This window comes from Pelodiscus sinensis, chromosome 22 (assembly GCF_052426305.1).
Source record: "Pelodiscus sinensis isolate ZL-2025 chromosome 22, ASM5242630v1, whole genome shotgun sequence".
Classification (NCBI taxonomy): domain Eukaryota; kingdom Metazoa; phylum Chordata; order Testudines; family Trionychidae; genus Pelodiscus; species Pelodiscus sinensis.
In genome coordinates, this window is record NC_143073.1 from 17,712,931 (window position 1) to 17,736,075 (window position 23,145).

General features: G+C 56.5%; 1 protein-coding gene and 1 non-coding gene across 4 annotated transcripts; one reads left to right on the plus strand and one right to left on the minus strand.

Annotated features, from left to right (window-relative positions):
* Positions 1 to 8,979: 8,979 nt before the first annotated feature.
* TRNAT-AGU (transfer RNA threonine (anticodon AGU)) lies at positions 8,980 to 9,053 on the plus strand. The gene has a single exon. It is a non-coding gene; the product is annotated as a tRNA-Thr (tRNA).
* Positions 9,054 to 11,799: 2,746 nt separating this feature from the next.
* Positions 11,800 to 21,522, minus strand: MOGAT3 (monoacylglycerol O-acyltransferase 3). Of its 3 annotated transcripts, none has more exons than XM_075907403.2 (8): positions 21,378 to 21,522; positions 20,783 to 20,964; positions 16,056 to 16,163; positions 15,840 to 15,910; positions 14,443 to 14,647; positions 13,541 to 13,709; positions 12,497 to 12,675; positions 11,800 to 12,406 (listed from the first exon to the last, which is right to left on the minus strand). In XM_075907403.2, exons 2-8 carry the CDS (start codon positions 20,853 to 20,855, stop codon positions 12,252 to 12,254), a joined length of 960 nt encoding a protein of 319 aa, XP_075763518.2. In that variant the 5' UTR covers positions 20,856 to 20,964; positions 21,378 to 21,522; the 3' UTR covers positions 11,800 to 12,251. The 3 variants fall into 3 exon arrangements, with proteins under 3 accessions (XP_075763518.2, XP_075763519.2, XP_075763521.2); XM_075907404.2 differs by having other exon boundaries at positions 21,371 to 21,450; XM_075907406.2 differs by having other exon boundaries at positions 21,392 to 21,416.
* Positions 21,523 to 23,145: the final 1,623 nt, after the last annotated feature.

A 23,145-nucleotide genomic window follows, 5' to 3' on the forward strand; every position in this document is an offset into this window, starting at 1 on the left:
TAAATAAGAGCCCTGGCAGAGAACAGGAGTGGGGGATGGGGGGGGCATAATGTGACCTAGTTTAGAGAACATCTTTTTGGAGCAGGTTCCAGAGCTTGTCTCTTTCACCAGCCATATTTGGTCCAATAACAGATGTCACCTCACCCGCCCTATGGCTCTCATCAGGGTACCCACAGGACTACAAGGAACCAGTGAACCCCATGAAGTGTCAGTAGCATGTGTCAAGATTAACCAGATACAGGCCTGGTTTGTGCAGTTAACTGTTCTTTCCCTAGTCCAGCTGAGAAGTTTAGATCCCTGAATTTGGACTCTTAACAAGTTTTTAAGCAGCAATTTTTCTGCTTTCGCTGTGTGTAAATTTCCACGATTACTGATGGAAACGTGTTTGTGGATTTTTGTGTGTGTGTGTTGAATTCCATAGCTAATTTCCAAGGGTATGTCTACACTACAATGTTAGTTCGAAGTAACGGACGTTAGTTCGAACTAACATTCATAGCCGCTACACTAGCGCTCCGCTAGTTCGAATTTGAATCGAACTAGCGGAGCGCTTAGTTCGAACTAGGTAAACCTCATTTTACGAGGAGTACAGATAGTTCGGAACTACGTAGTTCGAACTATCTAGCCCGTGCCGCGTGTAGCCGCGCGGCACGGGGTTCGAACAAGCCGGCTTTTAAAAATGGCGGAGCCGGCTTTATGCTAATGAAGCCTGGGAAATTCAAATCCCGGGCTTCATTAGCACGTTCGGTATGCATACATTACCCTGCTAGTTCGAACTAGCGGGGTAGTGTAGACATACCCGGGGTGTGTAGCCCCTTAATTCGAACTAGTGGGAGGCTAGCCCTCCCCAGCTTTCCCTGGTGGCCACTCTGGCCAACACTAGGGAAACTCTATGCCCCCCTCCCGGCCCCGGAACCCTTAAAGGGGCACGGGCTGGCTACGGTGCCCGTGCCAGGTGCAAGCCTGCCAGCACCCAGCCAGCAGACCCTGCACCTGGCACGGCACAGAGCCACCCACCCGATGTCCCCCAGCCCACCCTCTCTTCCCGGGACCAGGCTGGCAGCTCCCAGGAGCTTGCCCTGGACCGCAAGAGGCGGGCACCTTCCTGGGCTAGTGCGGACATCGTGGACCTCGTCCACGATCTCCGCACTAGGCACAGGAAAGTGGCCGTCTAGGGCAGGAGAGCTGCCAGCCTGGCCACCCAGGAGCAGGAGTGCATGAAAATCAAGGGGGTCCACTGAGACCCCCCCGACCCTGAGCCCTGAGCTTACAATGGCCGTCCTGGGTCAGACCAAAGGTCCATCTAGCCCAGTAGCCTGTCTGCCGACAGCGGCCAACCCTAGGGACCCTGGAGGGGATGGACCAAAGACAGTGACCAAGCCATTTGTCTCGTGCCATCCCTCTCCAGCCTTCTACAAACTTTGGGCAGAGACACCACTCCTACCCCCTGGCTAAGACTACTCCATGGACCCAACCTCCATGACTTGATCTCACTTCCCTTTAAACTCTGTTCTAGTTGTAGCCTTCACAGCCTCCTGCAGCAAGGCGTTCCGCAGGTTAACTATTTGTTTTGTCAAGAACAACTGTCTCTTACTAGTTTGAAGCCTGCTACCCATTCCTTTCCTTTGGTGTCCTCTAGTCCTTCTTTATGGGAACTCAGGAAGAACTTTTCTGAATGCACCCTCTCCACCCAACCCCTGCTTTTAGAGACCTCTATCCTGTCCCTGCTCCAGCTCCTCTTTTCTAAGCTGAACAGTCCCAGTCTCTGTAGCCTCTTTTCATCTGGGACCTGTTCCCAACCCCTGATCATGTTAGTTGCCCTCCCCTCTCCCAGCCTTTCTCTTCCCCTCTCCCACCTCCTTTTCCCAGTCTCCCCCAGTTTTGTTCAATAAAGACAGAGTCAATGTTGGAAGAAATGTTATCTTTATTTTGTACATCAATAAGAAGGGGGGCTAGGGAAGGGTAAGTGGAAGGAGGTGAGGGAGGAATGGGGTACGAGCCCCCGATGGGGAGGACTGGGCTGGCTCTGCGGGCTTCTGGGGGTGGAAGCTCTCCTGCAGCCCCCCGATTGCCCCCTCTCCCCAGATCGCAACCTGCGGCAAGTGCAGCCGGGCTGATGGCCAAGTGGTGTGATGTGCCCAGTGTGGGTACTCCGGGCAATCCAAGCCAGGACTGCTTTGCAAGCGGGGCACCCCTGAGAACTGTCTGTCTGGGGTGGGGGTCGGGACCCTTTAAGCGCAGCCCTCGGCTAGCTTGAGACAGCATCTCCACGCTCTAAGTCCTCCTCTGATGCCCTGCCGGCACTGCTTCCGGCCATCCTTAAGCCCTGTTCAGGGTCCACTCAATGTGGACTTGCTAGTTCGAATTAGCAAAACGCTAATTCGAACTAGTTTTTAGTTCTAGATGCGTTAGTTCGAATTAGCTTAGTTCGAATTAACTAATTCGAACTAAGTTAGTTCGAATTAGCGCTGTAGTGTAGATGTACCCTGTGTTACCTCCTTCATCCAGTAGGGGCTGCACACCCTCTCTGATCACCTTCTTCTTGCTAACATGCTGTAGAAACCTTTCTTGTTATCCTTCACATCCTTTGCCAGTCGCAATTCCAATTGCGCTTTCGCCTTCCTGATAACCCCCCGGCATTCTCGAGCTAGACATTTATACCCCTCCCTGTCCAAGTTTCCACTTTTTGTAAGCTCCCTTTTTGTGCTTACGTTCACCAAGGTTTTCCCCCGTAAGCCAATCCGGTCTCCTACCATGTTTGCCTCTCTTGCTATGCATCCAGATGGTTTCTTTCTGTGCCTTCAATAAGGCTTCTTTAAAATACTGCCAGCTGTCCTGGACTCCTTTTTCCTTCATGTTAGCATCCCAGGGGATTCTGCCCATCTGGTCTTGGAGGGAGTCAACGTCTGTTTTTCTGAAGTCCAAGGTGTGTATTTTACTACTCTCTTTTTAGAAGCGTAGCGAGGGTCTTACACGCCATGGGGCAAAGTAAAATTTGCGCTTCCCTCTCCCCCACCCGCTGCCATGTGGCAGGGCCCAGAACCTGGTGCACAGCTGAGCCTGACCCTGGGGAGGGGAAGAGAACTTGTAGTGCATCTTCCCCCACTTCCTCCAGTTTAGGGCTGGGCTCCCACATGCACTAACAGAGATGGCGGAGATGGAGGTTGGTCAGGCTGGGAGCAGAGAGGCAGGGAGGAGGCTCCAGCTGCCGGCGGCAGGCAGAGTAGGAGCAGGTGAGCCGCGCGATGACAGGGGGAGCAGAAGGGATTAAACTGGCACCTCCCTAGCATGGTGCCCAGGGGCAACTGAACCCTCCAGCCCCCACACTACACCACTGCTCCCCCCCTCCTGCACATCTACCATCGTATGCATGTGCAAGATTTGTGAGAGCCATCCCATGAATCTGCAGGTAGTGTCTGGGGCGCCTGCTTCTGGGGGGTGTCTCAATGCTGCCACATTCACCTCCAAAGAGGGGGCTTCCCAAAGCAGGCCCTTGCTGCAGACCCCTAAGGCATCCACAGGTCCAGTCTCCTTTCAATGGGTCCACTTCCCAGGGCATTGGTCTTGGATCTGGCTTCCCTCCCCTCTCCAATCCTTGCAACTGCTCAGAGGTGCTCGCCTTCCGCCTTCTCCATTCCCACCTCATCCACCCCACAGGGACAGTCTCTGCCTCACTTGTCCTAGGGACTATTCTACCAAGACATTATTATGTCCATGTAAAAGGACTCAATACAAAGCTAAAAACTTCAATGAGAGAATGCTGCAGGGAGACACCTCTGCCTGCCTCCACCCCTCTCCCAGAGTCTACAGCCTCATCGCAAAGTGGGGGAGGGGAAGGAAAGGGGCGGAGGCCCATCCAACAGGACTGACGCAGTCATGAGCAAGCCATGCCCGGGAGCCATTCTCCTGTCCATTGCTGGTGCTGTGTTGCTTCAGGCACCCTGAAATGCAGTCACCTCTGGGGTGGTGCTGGACAGCTGTTTAACATCTGCAGAAGGTTTCAGGCAGGGGGCAGTGCGAGCTGCCTTCCTGCAGAGCTCCCATCAGAACTACTGTGCCCTCCTGGTTTAGGAAAAGAATAAACAGGAGGATTGGAAATTAGACAGGGAATGAGCCATCCACATAAGGCCCCAACTGGAGTATCGTGTCCAGAGGTCTAGAGAACATGAGCTATGAGTCAAGGCTGAAGGAATTGGCCTTGTTTAGTTTGGAAAAGAGAAGACAGAGAAGGGACATGAGAGCAGCTTTCAAGTTTCTAAAAGAGTATCGTAAGGAGGAGGAAGAAAAATTGTTCTCCTTGGCCTCTGAGGTTAGGACGAGAAGCAAGGGGCTTAAATTGCAGCAAGGGAAGTTTAGGTTGGACATTAGGGAAAACTTCCTGCCTGTGAGGGTGGTTAAACACTGGAATAAATAAATGGGATGAGCTAGGGATCTGGAGTATGAGAGAGGCTCTGAGTTGAGCTTGGGACAGGCAGTTGGGATGCTGGAGGGGGTTCTAGGAGCAGGCTCTGGGAAGGTGTTGGATGCAGGGGTGCTTGGGGCTAGGGCAGGGGATTGGAGTGCAGGAGGAGGTTCATGACTGGGGTGGGGTTTCAGAATGTGGGCTCCAACTGGGCTCTGCTGACCTCAGGTGGCTCCCGCAGGCCACATGTTGATCCCCACATAAACCCAAACCACACCGTGGGCTGCAAACAAATCGGCTGTGGGCAGCATGCAGCCAACGGGCCATGTGTTGAGTAGCCCTGGGTGCTTGATCCTGCTGTGAGGGCAAGGGACTGGACTCTATAACCTCACAAGGTCCCTTCCAGATGTAGTGTTCTGTGATTCTATACTGCCTGCATGGGGTTAGATAGGGATGGGTCCCCAGAACCCAACCATACCTCCGTGAGCCAGCCTGTGCCCCTTGCTCTCAGACTGAACTGGAGATAGTGCCCCCTAGAGATGCCCTGTAGCCTCCTGAACACCAGTGGGATTTTGGTGCCAGGCCCCCTTGAACTGGGGGTCGTCAAGCCCTGTTCTCTCCCTCACTGTGGGGTCTCAGGGGCCGGGCCCTATGGTGCCTCTAGGCAGGTGTCGCAGCGCAAGGGGAGTGAATTGGCTTGATCCGAAGCATTCCCCCTACAGGGCTCAGCAAACCTGGGGATGGCGCTCAGTGGATGGGAGAAGTGGGGGCAAGGGGTGGCTGCCGGGTATCAGTCTCTGCCCCTTGCTGCTGTTAGTTCGGCTGCACCGTGGGCCGGTGGACAGCTGCCAGGACTGTCTCCTTTGAGCAGGGGCAACTTGATCGCAGCACGAGCTAGCCAGGGCATGATTGCTGAAGCCTCCCCACCATGCGATTGATCCCCACATTAGCCAAATTACAGCGAGCCGTGTTATGCTGGCCTGTGCTGTGGTCACGTCTTCGCTACACATGTAGACAGTCCCTGAACCACTGGAAACTGAGCTTCTAGTTTGGCCTGGTGTGTGACCTCAGGCATATCGCAGCCCCCCTCTGTGCCTCAGTTTCCCCAGCTGTAAATTGGGAACAATGCTGGCCTCCTTGGGAAAGCCCCCTGAGTGCTACCACTGGGCAGAGTGAGTGCTGGTGAGGATTAGCCTTGCCTTGGTCATGTGGGCTTGACCATTCTAGTGGGCAGATGGCACCATCAGTTGCTTGACAGCACTTTGTGTCCGTATGAAATCAAGTGAGGTGGTCCAGTGTCAGGCGGGTGAGTGGCTGAAAGTCAGTGGGCAGGGAACCGGGTACCAGGTCACTGGGAAGGGGGCAGAGTTCACAAATGACAAAGCTCTTCTCCCTTCCCCGACAGCCAAGCTATCACTTTACTGTGGGTCCTTAACACGTGCTGTCCCTTGCCTTGGCTGGGCTCTGCTTCGGGGCAGGCCTGGCTCCCCTAGCCCAGAATCACAGAAGTGCTCAAAAAGTGAGGTTGGGAGACACAAGCACCCAGACCCATGATTCCCCACCCTGCTGTTCTGGCCCCAAGACCCCACCCACACACTGCCCCCCCAAATGCTCCTGCACTACCTCTTCCTCCCAAGACCCACCCCTCACTTGCACTCTCCCGCTGCCATTGCCTGCCCTTACACACCTCTGGCCCCCCATCACCGGCTCTATGCCCCCTGGCCCTGGCCTGCCCGACCAGGGGCTGCCACTGGAGACTGGCAGATTTTCTACCAGCTGATGCCAGAGCCAGGCCGCAACCCCAGCTAGCGCCCCCCCCCCAACCAAATCTCCCTCCAGCAGAACCAGGGACCACAGGAACCCGTTGGGCAAGTTCATTTTACTTTTAAAAGAGGCTGCTCCTGCCAGCTGCCTCTGCTCAGTGTGTTCCAGACAGCAGCACGTGGCCTAGCTGCCGGCTCACTGATCTAACGTCAGGTGGGCCTGCGCAGCGTGCGCTCCACTCCCACCCTGGACATACACAAATCCGTGGGGCTGGATCTAATACATCCAAGGCTGCGGAGGGATGACTGATGTGATTGCAGAGCCATTGGCCATTATCTTTGAAAATTCATGGAGATCAGGGGAGGACCCAGACAATTGGAAAAAAGCAAACGCAGTGCCCATCTTTAAAAAGGGAAGAAGGACAATTCAGGGAACTACAGATCGGTCAGCCTCACCTCAGTCCCTGGAAAAATCATGGAGGGATCCTCAAGGAATCCATTCTGAAGCACGTGGAAGAGAGCAAAGTGATCAGGAATAGTCAACATGGCTCAGCACAAGACTGAAACACACTATCCTGGGCACCGCAATACAACACAAACACCATCCTGCATACCACAACCCCCTTCCCTCTCCTGAACACTGAAACACACACATTGCAACACACTGTCCTACACACTGCAACACAAAACATTGCCCTACATATTGCAACACAACACACACCATCCTATACACTGCTACGCACAGCAACACCACACACACTGCAATAAACCATCCTATGCACAGCAACACAACATACACTGTCCTACACACCACACCACAACACACACCAGCCTACACACTACAACACAGCAACACAACATACACTGTCCTACACACCACAACACACACCAGCCTACACACTGCAACAGCAACACACCTATCCTACACATGACAGCACACCCATCCTACACATGGCAACACACCTGCCTACAGTCGTACACAACTCACACCATCTTACACACTACAACACAACATATACTGTCCTGCAACAGTACAATATACTGTCACACACATTGCAACACAACAGCAACACATCATCCTATATACTGTAAAACAACACACACTGCAACACATAATCCAACACACTGCAACACAGTCCAACACAACAGTGTCCTACACATTGCAACACAAACACTACAACACAACAGTGGCCTAGATACCCCAACATAATCCATGACACACATACCATAACATTACAACACAATTTCTTACATATTTCAGCACAATCCAACATACACACATCAGTGTCCCACTCAATGCAAAGCTACAACACTATCCAACACTTCACAGCACATGAATCCCCCCTACTCCCAAATACACACAGCTCAACAAAAACATTGTAACATAACACCCTGCAACAGAGTCCAACATGCCATCCCATCTGACACTTTTTGGCTCCTCCACACATGCTATGAAACAGCATACCACATCACAATAGTGTGATGTAGATGACTATTGTGCAGGCTTTGTGTTACAGTGCATTGTGGTATTGTATGGTGTGTTGCACACCAAGATATTGAGCAGTGGTTTTGAATGCAGCACCCGCTGTGCCTTTGAAATGCCACACATCACACAACACAATGCAATGCCTCAGGACAGTGCAATGCACAACACATAGAGACTGAAATGCAGCACAACTCACACCAGCACCACACAATGCAATGCCCCACAAGCGCAGCAAAGCACAACCCACTTGGGCTGTGACATAGAACACACTAACACATTGCAATTCCTGCCCACCGCTGCCCCCAGAGCCTGCAATGCACCCCACACATCAGAGCAATGACATGCAACCTTGACGACAGGCCCTCCTGCTCAGGTAGTCAGCGTGGGTCCTACCCATCCCCCACCCCATCTCCCAGAGTGGAGGGGATCGGATCCAGCCCTCCCCCCTTAACTATGGCCTCCCATCACGCGCCTGGCCCAGTGGGCCCTCCCTGGCATCACCAGGCCAGGCATGTGCGACCTTTAATGAGGATTTTGTCTGGGCCCCTAATTACGCAGCAATAAGGTCATTAGCAGAGCTGCCAGGGAACAGGGGCTCTGTGGTGCCAGAAGTGGGATTCCAGTGCCTGGCCCCTGGGCTTAGACAAATGCCCCATTCAAAGCCTGGGGACATCAGGGCAGGGGTGAGGTGTGGGGACTTCCAAGGGCAGCACACATACTGCTGCCAGCCACAGGCGAAGAGGACAAGCTCTGGGCTAGGCAGAGACCACCACCCACCCCATAACTCCCCTGAGACAGAGCCAGCTCTGGGTGGAGCTTGGGGGGGAAACAAGAACAAGACCAGATCAGAGTGCTGTTTCCTGGGGCGGGGGGAGCAGAATCAGAGCAAGGCTGGATCCTGGTGCTGTTTCCTGAGGTGAGAAGGGGTGGAGTCAGAGCAAGGCCAGATCTTGATACTGTGGTGAGGGGCTCAGAGCAAGGCTGGATTCTCGGCTGTGGTGGGGGAGGGGATATCAGAGCAAGGTCGGATCCTGGTGCTGGGTTTGGGGGGCGTTTGAGCAAGGCTGGATCCTGGTGCTGTATTGGCGGGGGAGGGGGAAGGACGGGGATCAGAGCAAGGCTGGATCCTGGTGCTGTGTCTGGGGGAGGGGACGGTTATTCTGGATCGACCTCCCAATTCAACCCAGGCCGTGAACCCTCAGTTTGGAGGGGTGCATGAGGGCAGAACTGCTTCCCCCAGAAGTTGCCTCCTCTTTCAGAAGCACCATGGGGCGCCCCACACTGCCAACAGGAAGCTGCAGAAGCCGGTGGCGGGGCTGGTACGGTACAGTGGCGCCGTGGCTTAGTTGGTTAAAGCGCCTGTCTAGTAAACAGGAGATCCTGGGTTCGAATCCCAGCGGTGCCTGCACGAAGATGCCCCTTTTCCCGAAGCCCCTGCAGACACAGAGCTGCTTTTTCTGGCACCCACCTCCTCATCTTTTATCAAGCGGGAGGCGGGGGTCCCGTGAGCAGGGCGGGTACAATGGGCGGGAAGGGGGAGGAGCCCAGGCGTCCCGTGCCGGGCTCTGCCAGCGAGATGAACAGGAGGCGCCCCCGGCCTCCCCCTCTCCTGCATTCCCGTGACTCGCAGAGAAGCCGCCCCCGACCTTCCAAGCCCTTCGGGCGAGGGGCAGGAGTCTGCGCTCACAGGACCCGCCGCGGGCTCTGGCTCCACCCTCAACCTCAGACCCCTCCTTCCAGCCTGACTTGGGGGCATCTCTGCTGGGGGGTCTGGGCAACGCAACGCCTGGCACAATGGGGGGGGCACATCTCTGCTGGGGGGTCTGGGCAACGCAACGCCTGGCACAATGGGGGGGGCACATCTCTGCTGGGGGGTCTGGGCAACGCAACGCCTGGCACAATGGGGGGGGCACATCTCTGCTGGGGGGTCTGGGCAACGCAACGCCTGGCACAATGGGGGGGGCACATCTCTGCTGGGGGGTCTGGGCAACGCAACGCCTGGCACAATGGGGGAGGGGCACATCTCTGCTGGGGGGTCTGGGCAACGCCTGGCACAATGGGGGGGGCACATCTCTGCTGGGGGGTCTGGGCACAACGCCTGGGGGGGGGCACATCTCTGCTGGGGGGTCTGGGCAACGCAATGCCTGGCACAATGGGGGGGCACATCTCTGCTGGGGGGTCTGGGCAACCCAACGCCTGGCACAATGGGGGGGCACATCTCTGCTGGGGGGTCTGGGCAACCCAACGCCTGGCACAATGGGGGGGCACATCTCTGCTGGGGGGTCTGGGCAACGCAACGCCTGGCACAATGGGGGGGGCACATCTCTGCTGGGGGGTCTGGGCAACGCAACGCCTGGCACAATGGGGGGGGGCACATCTCTGCTGGGGGGTCTGGGCAACGCAACGCCTGGCACAATGGGGGGGGCACATCTCTGCTGGGGGGTCTGGGCAACGCAACGCCTGGCACAATGGGGGGGGCACATCTCTGCTGGGGGGTCTGGGCAACGCAACGCCTGGCACAATGGGGGGGCACATCTCTGCTGGGGGGTCTGGGCAACGCAACGCCTGGCACAATGGGGGGGGCACATCTCTGCTGGGGGGTCTGGGCAACGCAACGCCTGGCACAATGGGGGGGGGCACATCTCTGCTGGGGGGTCTGGGCAACGCAACGCCTGGCACAATGGGGGGGCACATCTCTGCTGGGGGGTCTGGGCAACGCAACGCCTGGCACAATGGGGGGGGGCACATCTCTGCTGGGGGGTCTGGGCAACGCAACGCCTGGCACAATGGGGGGGCACATCTCTGCTGGGGGGTCTGGGCAACGCAACGCCTGGCACAATGGGGGGGCACATCTCTGCTGGGGGGTCTGGGCAACGCAACGCCTGGCACAATGGGGGGGCACATCTCTGCTGGGGGGTCTGGGCAACGCAACGCCTGGCACAATGGGGGGGGCGCATCTCTGCTGGGGGGTCTGGGCAACGCAACGCCTGGCACAATGGGGGGGGCACATCTCTGCTGGGGGGTCTGGGCAACGCAACGCCTGGCACAATGGGGGGGGCACATCTCTGCTGGGGGGTCTGGGCAACGCAACGCCTGGCACAATGGGGGGGGGCACATCTCTGCTGGGGGGTCTGGGCAACGCAACGCCTGGCACAATGGGGGGGGCACATCTCTGCTGGGGGGTCTGGGCAACGCAACGCCTGGCACAATGGGGGGGGCACATCTCTGCTGGGGGGTCTGGGCAACGCAACGCCTGGCACAATGGGGGGGGCACATCTCTGCTGGGGGGTCTGGGCAACGCAACGCCTGGCACAATGGGGGAGGCACATCTCTGCTGGGGGGTCTGGGCAACGCAACGCCTGGCACAATGGGGGGGGCACATCTCTGCTGGGGGGTCTGGGCAACGCAACGCCTGGCACAATGGGGGGGGCACATCTCTGCTGGGGGGTCTGGGCAACGCAACACCTGGCACAATGGGGGGGCACATCTCTGCTGGGGGGTCTGGGCAACGCAACGCCTGGCACAATGGGGGGGCGCATCTCTGCTGGGGGGTCTGGGCAACGCAACGCCTGGCACAATGGGGGGGGCACATCTCTGCTGGGGGGTCTGGGCAACGCAACGCCTGGCACAATGGGGGGGCGCATCTCTGCTGGGGGGGTCTGGGCAGCACCTGGCACAAGAGGGGGCCCCATCTCTACTTGGGGGTCTGGGCAGTGCCCCGCACAATGGGGGAGGGTCCATCTCTGCTGGGGGGGTCTGGGCAGTGCCCGGCCCAATGGGGGGGGTCCATCTTTGCTGGGAGGGTCTGGGCAGCGCCAGCACAAGGGGGAGAGACATCTCTGACAGAAGGGTCTGGGGCCCCCAATCTGTCATGGGGGAGGGCTCTGGGATTGCATAAAAATGAGGCTACTGGATGCATAAAAATCCCCCAGATGTGAGGTGCAAAATAACTCTTGGAGCTTTTATTTAGGGCAGGACCCGGTTTCCCCCTGCTCCATGTAGGGAGGAGCTGGGACCCAAGTCCAGCCCTAGGGGACCAGGCAGGGGCACCTTAATTAGTGTTTCTCAACCAGTGGTACATGTAGGCTTAGGGGTACTCAAGAGATCTCTGGGGCGCATGTCAACACAACTGAAATTTGGAGAAAACTGAATTTTTGTTTTAAGTTTAACAGCATTTTATTATTTTTGTACTGTTTACACCCAAAAAGTTCATCAGCTATGATTAAGTTGTTTTATCAAATGTGTTGCAATGGTAGAAAAAAAATGTGTCTCTAAAAACTGTAGGTACTGGGGGTACTTATGATTTTTTTTAAAGGGGATACTTTATAAAAAAAAAAGGTTGGGAAACACTGCCCTAGATAACCGTGCACCCGCAGCACAGTGGGGGTGGGTCAGAACCCCGAGAGGAACCAATCTTGCAGGATGGAGGAGGGGGCTCAGATGACACTGAGCAGACAGGAAGGAGTACACCCCCCCCCCCCCCCCCCCAGGGCTCAGAGGATGCTGGAGAATGTGTACATGGCCTGGCCCAGGTCCCGAGATCACACTGAGGCAGCAGGTGGCAGGTCCCAGCTAGTGTGGGCGCAGGCCCTCAGCCAGGGTCCTAGACCACACTGAGCTGGCAGCCAGCCGGCACCCCGCAACTGGCTTTGTGATGGTCAAAGAGCTGGTGCAGCTGCTCCAGGTAGAGCTGGTGGTAGTGAGCCACCTCCTGTGGGGTGGGGAAGGGGCGACGCGGCACCAGGATGGGGCTCCCCACTGCAGAGAGAGAGAGAGGGATTAACGGGGGTGGAACCCACCCACCCAGCTCAGCCCCTGAGCTCACCCGCACCTTCCCTGGCTGCTCACCCACAACAGTGATGGGCGAGGGGAAGGGCAGCAGTCCGCGCCCCCAGTACAGGCAGGGCGCAAAGCCCATCAGGTCCTTGAAGCGAAGCTGCAGGCGCCGGAGCCAGCTGTCTGGCGGGAAGATGAGCTGCTGGAAGATATCGTTCTCCCCGAAGGAATAGACAGGAACCAGGGCAGCCCTGCCATGAAACGGGGGATGAAGCCCTGAAGCACCAACCTGGCGCCCCCAGCACTGTAGCACCCCTTCCCATGGCCCAGTCTGCCCACTGCAGACTCCAGCACCCTCACCCAGTGCAACCACACAGCACGCACCCAACACAGCAGCCTGGCACCTGCCCTCGCATCACTGCTCCCTCTCATTTATTCCATCGATGGGTGGAATAAATTTTGTTTTGTGCACCAAAGCATGTGTGGGTGTGCACCAACAGAAGAAACACAGGCTGCTGGCTGTGGGTGCTCTGTAAATCAGAATCTCTCCTGGGTGGTCACCCAAGCACCCAGCTTACAGTGAATGGTGCCGGCACCACTCGCCCCCTGGCACCACAGCACCCAGCCCATGTCCCCACCTGCCCACTCCAGGTTCCAGTGTGTCCACCCAGTTCAACCACAAGGCACACACCCAGTGCACTTGGCGGACACCCAAGCCATGGCCCCCGCAGTGCACCAGCCCCATCTCTCAGAGTGCACAACCAAGACCTGCCCAGTACCTGTCCCAGGCTCCAGGTTGCCCCCGTCCCTGCTCCAACACACCCCAGCCAGTGCTCCAGCCCCATCCTGTGTAGTGTCCAACCATGCTCCAGTGCCAGGCGTCCCCACCCTGTGCGGTACCCACAGTGCTGCAGAGCCAGGCACCATGCCCTGCCCGGTACCCACAGTGCTGCAGAGCCAGGCACCATGCCCTGCCCGGTACCCACAGTGCTGCAGAGCCAGGCACCCTGCCCTGTGCCGTACTCACCCGTGTTGCAGTGCCAGGCATCCTGCCCTGTGCAGTACCCACCCATGCTGCAGTGCCAGGTGCCCTGCCCTGCCCTGTGTGGTACCCACCCGTGCTGCAGCGCCAGGCGCACAAAGCCGGTGCGGTGCTGCAGTGTGACACGGTGCTGCCCAGGGGCGCAGTCCAGCGACTCAGATGCACCCCCCACCACAATCACCACTGCATTGCCAGGCCGGGAGAGCAGGAAATCCAGGCTGCGGCGGCTCACTGGGCACATCCCTGGAAGGTGGACAGAGGGGAGGCTGAAGCTGGCAGATATCCCCACCTCCACCCCAGGGGGTGATTAACCCCTTCCAGAGCATGGAGGTAAGGGGGCAGTTAGCACCAGTGAGATGGATGAGGAGCCAAGACATGGGGGACCTGGGAAAGGGGGAGTACAGGGGCATGTGCAGGGGATGCCCCCCAAATAAACCCTTTATAGCTGAGGGGGCAGGCTGTGCAGAACAAGAAAGGGCCAGGGCAGAGAGACTCCCACACCCATGTAGTACCATGGCCCAGAAAGCGACAGGCTTCTCCTCCCCAGAGCTCAACATCACGTCCCCCACTTCCTGCCCCCCAGCAGTGCCCATCCTGTCCTGGTCTGAGGGTGTCCCCGTGTGTCCCACCCCACCTCACCAATGCCCATCATGTCCCTGGTGTGCATCCACATGACTTTCCCCAAGCGCCTACCTTGTCTGGGGTAGGGGTGTTTCTGTCCCCGGTGCCCTTTATGTCCCGGAGGGTGAGTGTCTCTGGGCCTCCAGTCCCTGCCCCCCCAGAGCCTCTCTTGTCCTTCAGCAGGGGTGTTTTTCTGTGTCCTCCCCGTCCCTGCTCCCCCCAGCACCTGCCCTGTCCCACAGGGCATCTTCCCCCCAGCACACCCTGCCCACGGGGTGCCTCGCCTCCTGCACACCCTGCCCATGGTGCCTCGTCTCCTGCACACCCTGCCCACGGGGCGCCTGCGACTGCTCACCAGCACTCATCATGTACTCGCGGTAGACAGGCAGGTGGAAGAGCCCTGCCAGCAGGGCCAGGCTGGGCCGCAGGCCAGGGAAGAGCCGGGAGAAGCCAGAGCCCTCAGTACAGAAGGCATTGAAGGCCCCAGCGCACATGATGCCATGGGGGTGGGAGCCCAGCACATAGCTCCGATCGGGGGGCAGCGCGGCCGTCCTCACCAACTGCAGGGGGCAGAGTAGTAGTCATGAGGGGGGCTGGCAGAGGTTGGGGGGGGGGGCTGGCAGGGGGCAGAAGTCAGCGACTGGCAGAGGTCGAGGGGCTGGCAGAGGTAGGGAGAGGGTTGGCAGGGGGCAGAGGTCGGGGTCTGGCAGAGGTTGGGGGACTGGCAGAGGTAGGGAGAGGGTTGGCAGGGGCAGAGGTCAGGGGGGCTGGCAGAGGTTGGGGGGCTGGCAGGGGGCAGAAGTCAGCGACTGGCAGAGGTCGAGGGGCTGGCAGAGGTAGGGAGAGGGTTGGCAGGGGGCAGAGGTCGGGGTCTGGCAGAGGTTGGGGGACTGGCAGAGGTAGGGAGAGGGTTGGCAGGGGCAGAGGTCAGGGGGGCTGGCAGAGGTTGGGGGGCTGGCAGGGGGCAGAAGTCAGCGACTGGCAGAGGTCGAGGGGCTGGCAGAGGTTGGGGGGCTGGCAGGGGGCAGAAGTCAGCGACTGGCAGAGGTCGAGGGGCTGGCAGAGGTTGGGGGGCTGGCAGGAGGCAGAAGTCAGCGACTGGCAGAGGTCGAGGGGCTGGCAGAGGTAGGGAGAGGGTTGGCAGGGGCAGAGGTCAGGGGGGCTGGCAGAGGTCGAGGGGCTGGCAGAGGTAGGGAGAGGGTTGGCAGGGGCAGAGGTCAGGGGGGCTGGCAGAGGTTGGGGGGCTGGCAGGGGGCAGAAGTCAGTGACTGGCAGAGGTCGAGGGGCTGGCAGGGGGCAGAAGTCAGCGACTGGCAGAGGTCGAGGGGCTGGCAGAGGTAGGGAGAGGGTTGGCAGGGGCAGAGGTCAGGGGGGCTGGCAGAGGTTGGGGGCTGGCAGAGGTCAGGGGAGCTGGCTGAGGTAGAGATAGTGTTGGCTATTCAGACTCTAGTACAGCCCCCCCCCCCAACAGACCTGCTCTTCTTGCATTATCTCGATATCTGCTCCCATCCCTCCTCCCGACATGTTCCCCGTCCTTCCTCCACTGTCCCCAGCCCAGCCCAGCCTCTGCTCCCAAAACCCCAGTCATCTCCTACCTAGTTTGCTGGGCAGACACCTCCCTTTGGGGACCAGATGGGAGCTAATGCCCCCCTAGAGGGAATAGGCCTCTGCCCCATTCCCCACCCCACCTCCAAGCTGGACAGGTCTCCTCTGCTTCCCTTCCCCTTCCTCCCCCCACACCCTGTTATGTACCTTGATAGGGAAATAGTCACTCAAATGCTGCCAGATTCGCCAGGTTCGCAACCAGTCCCAGCGGCGCCCACCTGCAGGGAGAGATACAGGGTGATGGGGGCCGGGGAATGGGGCAGGGGCCTGTCCCCTCTCAGGGGTGCTGTCTGACACCTGCCCCAGGACAGGGACTGGCTGGCTGGGGGAAGGGGTGGAACAGGCTGGGGGGCAAGGCCTCACCTCTCTCTGGGGTGTCGCGGTCGATCACCCACCATATAAAGTACAGCACAGAGATGGCCCAGAGGCGGGTGAAAAGCAGGCAGAGCAGCAAGGACGTGAAGAAAGCTCCTGAGGGGCAAGGAGAGAGTTGAGGCCTGTCCCATGTGCAGGAAGCGTTTGTAGAACAAGTGACTAAATTCACCCCAACTACGGTGGTTTTCCCCTGGATTTGCACCAAATGATGGGACAGTAGCTCGTGGGACGACAATTGTCTGAAGAAGCAACCCAGCAACTCCAGGCCAGTATGTCTGGCTTCAGTACCGGGCAAACTGGCCGAAACACCAGCAAAGAACAGAATTGTCTGACACAGCGAGGGACCCGGTTAGTTGGGAAAACGTCAATGTGGATTCTGTAAAGGGAAATCAGGCCTCTCCAGTCTACTAGAGTACTTTGAGGGGGTCAACAAGCATGTGGACAAGGGGGATCCAGTGACGGTAATCAGGGCGGCGCATGCGTATAGGCCGACTCTGCCGTCGCCTAGGGTGCCACGTTAAATGGGGTGCCCAATGAAGACGTCACACCATTGAGGGCTGTGGAGGCAGGGGCGCCAATCACGCATTCCACCTGGGGCGCCAGCTGCCGGCGGCCTGCCTGGGGCCACCCCTGGCTATAATGTACTTAGCTTTCCAGAAAGCCTTTGCCAAGGTCCCTCACCAAAAGCTCTGAAGCACAGTAAGTTGTCATGGGATAAGAGGTTACCTTGTTATCTCTAGCCTGATTCTTGCCTGCATATTTATACCTGCCTCTGGAAATTTCCACTACATGCATCTGACAAAGTGAGTCTTTGCCCATGAAAGCATATGCTCCAATACAACTGTTAGTCTATAAAGTGCTACAGGAGTCCTTCTCACATTTGCAGATCCAGACTAACATGGCTACCCCTCTGATGCTTAAATAAGGAAATGTTATTTATTGCTCCCCTAGCACAAGAACTAAGGGTCATCAAATGAAATTAATAGGTAGCAGCTTGAAGACAAACCAAAGGCAATATTTCTTCACACAATGCACAATCAACCTGTGGAACTCCCCGCCAGAGGATGTTGTGAAGCCCAAAACTTTAACAGGGCTCAAAAAAGAGCTAGATAAATTCACAGAAAGGCTAAATATACACAAATCCATGGGCCTGGATTTAATGCATCCAAGGGTACTGAGGGAGTTGGCAAATGTCATTGTGGAGCCTTTGGCCATTATCTTTGAAACCTCGTGGAAATCGAGAGAAATCATGGATGACTGGAAAAAGGCAAATGTCATGCTCATCTTTTAAAAAGGGAAGAAGGACAATCCAGGGAACTATAGACCAGACAGCCTTACCTCAGTCCCTGGAAAAATCATGGAGGGGATCCTCAAAGAATCCATTCTGAAATACTTGGAAGAAGGGAAAGTGATCAGGAATAGTCAACATGGATTCATGAAGGGCAAGTCATGCCTGACCAATCTTATTAGCTTCTATGATGAGGTAACTGGCTCTGTAGACATGGGAAAGTCAGTGGATGTGATATACTTTGACTTTAGCAAGGCTTTTGATACGGTCTCCCATAATATTCCTGCCAGCAAGTTAAGGGAATGTGGTTTGGATAAATGGACTGTAAGATGGACAGAAAGCTGGCTAGACTGTCAGGCCCAATGGGTAGTGATCAATGGCTCGATGTCAGATTGGCTGTTGGTTTCTAGCGGAGTGCCCCAAGGTTCGGTTCTAGGACTGGTTTTGTTCAACATCTTTATTAATTACCTTTAATAGAGGGGATAGATTGCAAGTTTTCAAGATGACACTAAGCTAGAGGGAGCGGTAGATATGTTGGAGGGCAGGGATAGGGTCTAGAGTGAGCTGGACAGATTAGAGGATTGGGCCAAAAGAATATAATGGAGATTGCCTATCTCCTAGAACTGGAAGCGACCTTGAAAGGTCATTGAGTCCAGTCCCCTGCCTTCACAGCAGGACCAAGTACCACCCATGATGAATTTTTGCCCCAAATGGCCTCCACAAGGATTGAACTCACAACCCTGGGTTTAGCAAGCCAATGCTCAAACCACTGAGCTATCCCTCCCCTCAAGCTAAGGGGAGAGGTAGATACTCTGGAGGGCAGGGATAGGGTCCAGAGTGACTTAGACAAATTGGAGGATTGGTCCACAAGAAATCTGATGAGGTTTAACAAGGACAAGTGCAGAGTCCTGCACTTGGGACAGAAGAATCCCAAGCATTGTTACAGGCTGGGGACCAACCAGCTAAGTAGCAGTTCTGCAGAAAAGGACCTGGGGGTTACAGTGGATGAGAAGCTGGATATGAGTCAACAGTGTGCCCTTGTAGCCAAGAAGGCTAATGGTATATTAGGTTGCATTAAGAGGAGCATTGCCAGCAGATCCAGAGATGTCATTATTCCCCTTTATTCAACTCTGGTGAGGCCACATCTGGAGTATTGTGTCCAGTTCTGGGCCCCCCACTACAAAAAGGATGTGGACGCATTGGAGAGGGTCCAGCAGAGGACAACAAAAATGATTAGGGGGCTGGAGCATATGACTTATGAGGAGAGGCTGAGGGAGTTGGGTCTGTTTAGTCTGCAGAAGCGAAGCGTGAGGGGGGATTTGAGAGCAGCCTTCAACTTCCTGATGGGAGCTTCCAAAGAGGATGGAGAGAGGCTGTTCTCAGTGGTGGCAGATGGCAGAACAAGGAGCGATGGTCTCAAGTTGCAGTGGGAGAAGTCCAGGTTGGATATTAGGAAAAACTATTTCCCTAGGAAAGTGGTGAAGCATTGGAAGGGGTTACCTAGGGTAGTAGTGGAGTCTCCATCCCTAGAGGTGTTTAAGTCTCCTTGACAAAGCCCTGGCTGGGTTGATTTAGTTGGGATTGGTCCTGCCTTGGGTAGGGGGCTGGACTCAAAGACTCCTGAGGTCTTTTCCAGCCTATGATTCTATGAACTGGACAGCGACAGAGCCGTGTTACCACGTTTGCCTGTTACTTTGAGATGTGCTCATTTATTAGGGTTTTTTTGTGGGGGTTGATACATTTTGGGGGGTTGCTCGTTCTATCCGGGTGCTGCTTGTGTTTTCCTATGGTGTGTACTTCTCCATTCCGCCAGTTCCCTCCCACTGGCACTGCCCTGCAGGGGCTAGGTTCCCCAGGGCTGGGTTCCTCTCAGGCACACGCACACACAGTAGTGTAAGCAAGGGAAGACATTGCCTTCCTAAAACTGCCTACACACCCAGCTGCTTGGAAGCTGGGGCCATGGCCACCCAGCTCTGCAGCTACCAGGAGGAGCCCTTCAGGTGGCCATGAAGGATCTGACTGGGGCTCCAAGGGTGGAGCCTCAGGCCTAAGGGGCGGGGCTAAGACTTGTTTTCCCCAGCTGGGCGTTCACTGGCTACCCATGCACACACAGCATATCTGAGAGGAGGGTGAATCAGCTCTAACCCCTTACACACCCTTGGACTCACTGGGCTGGTTAAACAGCACTATAAACTGTCTCAGTCGTGATATGGGCTGGGGGGACTCTACCTACTTAATAACCACTGAAGATGCTAACAGCTTCCTGAGTGGTATCCTTCCTGTTTTAGGAATCTATCTACTGACTTTAACTTTTATCTGCTTAGGTTTAAGTACTCATGCTCTAGATACTTAATGATGCTCTGTCTCCCACCTCCCTGCATTTTTCTTTCCCTCCCCCCTCTCCTCCCCCTCTCCTATTTATTCCGAGTTTTCATATCCCCTAGTCATAACTCTGGTCATCTGAAGAAGTGGGCTGTGCCCACAAAAGCTCATGATACCAACTTCATGTTTTGTTAGTCTATAAAGTGCTACCAGACCATTTGTTGTTTTTTTCACAACCATTCTGCTAGTCACCCACATAATGAGCAAACCCCACAGATCTAAAGGCCCTGCTGGGGATCTTTGGCTCGGGCACAAGGAGCAATGCTATCTGCAAACATCCGCTTTATGTGCAGTGGCAGCCAAAAAAGTGAACAGGCTTTTGGGCATGGTTAGGAAAGAGACAGAAAATATCATATTGCCTCTGTAGAAACATGGGATGGCCACGTTTCAAATCCTGCCTGCAGATGTGGTCACCCCAGCTCCCAAAGGACAAAGTGGGATAAGGAGCAGGCAGCTTAGATGATCAAAGGTTCAGAGCAGCTCCCATACAAGGCAAGACTAAAAAGAGGGGAACTGGTCAGCATGGAAAAGAGACAACTAAGGAGGGATAGGATCACGCACTATAGAACCGGGACTGGGGAAATCAAAGAGGGAAGGTCTATTTACCCTTTGCCACTACAAAAAAAAAGTGGTCTCCTGATGAAATTAACAGGCAGCCGGTTTCATTCAAATGAGAGGCTGTGCTTTGTTAACCTACAGAACTCCTTGCCAGGAGACAGTGTGGCAGCCAAGAGTCTCACTGGAGTCAAAACAGAACCATGGAAGCTCACAGAGGCTAGGTCCATCCAAGGTGAGGAGACAAGATGGTTCGGGGCACAGCCCCATGCTCAAGGCAATATTAAATCTCTAAGTGCTTCAAGCTGGGGGCAGATCTCTCTGGAAGAGGCCTGGTGCTCTGGGACTGGCCCCAGTTAGAAACAGGGCACTGGGCTGGTGGTTGCAGCAGTTCCTAGGTCTGCATTCATTGCACATGCATTTGTCACACACCCTCCACTGAACCCCCCCAACTCCCTGCAGTGCCCCAGGCCCCCTCTGCCCCACCTACCGAAGAAGAGGAAGGTCAGAACCCATTGAACCACGCTCAGCAATTCAAGGTGCTTCTTCAGTGCACTCGCCATCCTGCTGGGGGAACCTGACTCCACAGATCCCTGGCTGGGACTAGAGCCCAGGTCTGGCTGGCCACTTCCTCATCCAGTGACCCCTTTCCCAGCCCTGGAACACAGCTACCTGCAGGGCAGGGGAGCTGGTTACACAGGGACCATGCACACAGTGCTGAGATGCAGCCACCTCTGGGGCAGGGCACAGAGGCTGGTTATGGTCCCGACCCTGAGATGGGACACTGTTGCAGTTTACCCTACCACTCCTCCCCCCCGCCAGAAAAGTGAGGACATGGGTGCTCCACAGCAAGGGGGTCAAAGGGTCAGACACATGGGGAGAGCCGGAGGATAGATGGGAGGGACAGCTGAGCAAGCAAAGGAGATTGCGGAGCCTTGGGATGGATGGGCAGAAGCCAGGAGTTTTGGCTCCCAAAAGACCCAGCCAGGCAGCAGGGGGAGAAGGAAGAGAACTAACCCCCACCCCGATTAGCCCAGGCCCTCCCCAAACCAGCCCCTGCCCCCCCAGCTGCAGGGACCTCTCACCACCAGCTCCACACCCCTGGGGACTGCTCCAGATCCACGTCCCACTCTCCACACTGCACTTTGGCCTCAGGAGCAACGTGGGACTGGGGCAGGGCCAGGCCAGAGATAAGCGGAGGCAGGGGCAGACTCACAGCCAGGCTCTAGCACACACCAGAGGCCTGGGTTCTCTCCCTGGCTGCGGGAGAGGAATGGGGGCAGACAGGGCTGAGAACCACACCTCCTGGGCTCTCCCCCCAGCTCTGGCAGAGCAGGGGATGTTGGTGGGGCAGAGCAAGAATGTTGGGAGCCAGCAGAGTTAGGAAGCTGAGGCTACATCTGCACTGTTGGTTCTCCTCCAGACCCCTCCCTACAGAAGATATGCAAATTGTGCTCTCATTTGCATATCTTCTGCCAATCCTTTCTGTGGAAGAGGTTTTGCCACTAAAAAGCCGTGTAGGGCCATTTGTCAGAAAAAAAACCCTTTCGCGCAAGACCCCTTATTCCTCCAAAAATGAGGTTTACAGGATCTTCCACAAAACGGGGTATTTCCAACAAATGGCCCCGTCTATACGGGGGGTTTTAGCAGCAAAACCTCTTCCACAAAAAGGATCAGCAGAAGATATGCAAATGAGAGCATGATTTGCATATCTTCTGCTGGGGAGAGGGGGGGGGGAAGAGGAGAGAGGAGAAACCCAGCAGTGAAGACAGTCCCCCTGAGAGGCTTAGGGCTTTACCAGTCTCCAGAGAGCAGGCATATTCTGCCTAGCAGCTGATGTTTCAGGAGGAGGCCACTAGGAGGCACACTTCCCCCTTTGAGCTAGCCAGGATGCCAGGGTAGATGGGCCTTGCGCCACAGAAATCATTGGCATAAACACAAGCACCTTGGCTACAGCAGCCTGTGACCCGGTGCCTCCTCTTTGGCAGGCCCAAGCAGGAGAGGGAAAGGGTCAGACAGGCAATGGCTGGCATCCAGGGAGAGACCAGACAAGCTCGGCTGGTGAGAGAGGGGACAGGTCTGTAAAGCCCAGCCCACAGTAGAGACAAGCGCCATTTCCCTCTGTCTCTGGCACTCGAGCTGGGGGAAACACTAGCGCTGACTCACCTGTGGGATGCTCGGCCAGGGTGTGGGGTCAAGGCCACATACCCGGAGGAGAAGGTGCCTCAGGGGCTGTTGGCTAAGATGGGCAGGGCAGCCCCTGTCCCCACAGCACTGAGTGGGCAGGGCCAGGTCTCTACATTCCCCGGGACCTGCCACACCAGCAGGCAAATGCCCAGGCAGGGCAGGCCATGGGCTGGCGGCAGGCAGCAGCTCTGCTGTTTGGAAGGAGAGGGTGGCAGAAGGGAATAATGGGAAGTGCAGTCACAACCGTGGAAGGGGGACATAGAAAAAGAACCCAGGAGTTCTGGCCTCCAGCCCGCTGTTTTAGCCACTAGCCCCCACACCCCTGCCAAAAGCCAGGGAGGGAACCCAGCAATTCTGGTTCCCAGCCCCTCCCATGCCATCCTGCCTCAGTTTCTCAATGCCCAGCCTGTCTGCTGCTGCCCTTTGCCCAGCCCTGGGCTGAGTTTGCAGAAGGATCAATGTTTAACCAGCTCTTGCCCTGGGCCCATGCTGCCTTTGAGTGCCTGAGGCTCTTCAGCAGCACTCCTGTGTTCTCTCCCCAGCTCTGGGAGGGGAGCAGGGGGCTGGGAGCCAGGACTCCTGGGTTTGCTCTGGCCCCAAGCTACTGTGCAAGGACACAGGTCAGGGCACTGCCCCCCCCCAAACCCCATTGCCCTGGTGAACCTC

Excerpts from the sequence above, each read along its gene's own strand:
- MOGAT3 (XM_075907403.2), bottom strand. The coding sequence starts at position 20,855 with ATGGCGAGTGCACTGAAGAAGCACCTTGAATTGCTGAGCGTGGTTCAA. Across the intron at positions 13,710-14,442 it reads CGAGTACATGATGAGTGCTG|GGATGTGCCCAGTGAGCCGC; the intron begins GTGAGCAGTCGC and ends TCCACCTTCCAG. Across the intron at positions 12,407-12,496 it reads CTCGCCCATCACTGTTGTGG|TGGGGAGCCCCATCCTGGTG; the intron begins GTGAGCAGCCAG and ends CTCTCTCTGCAG.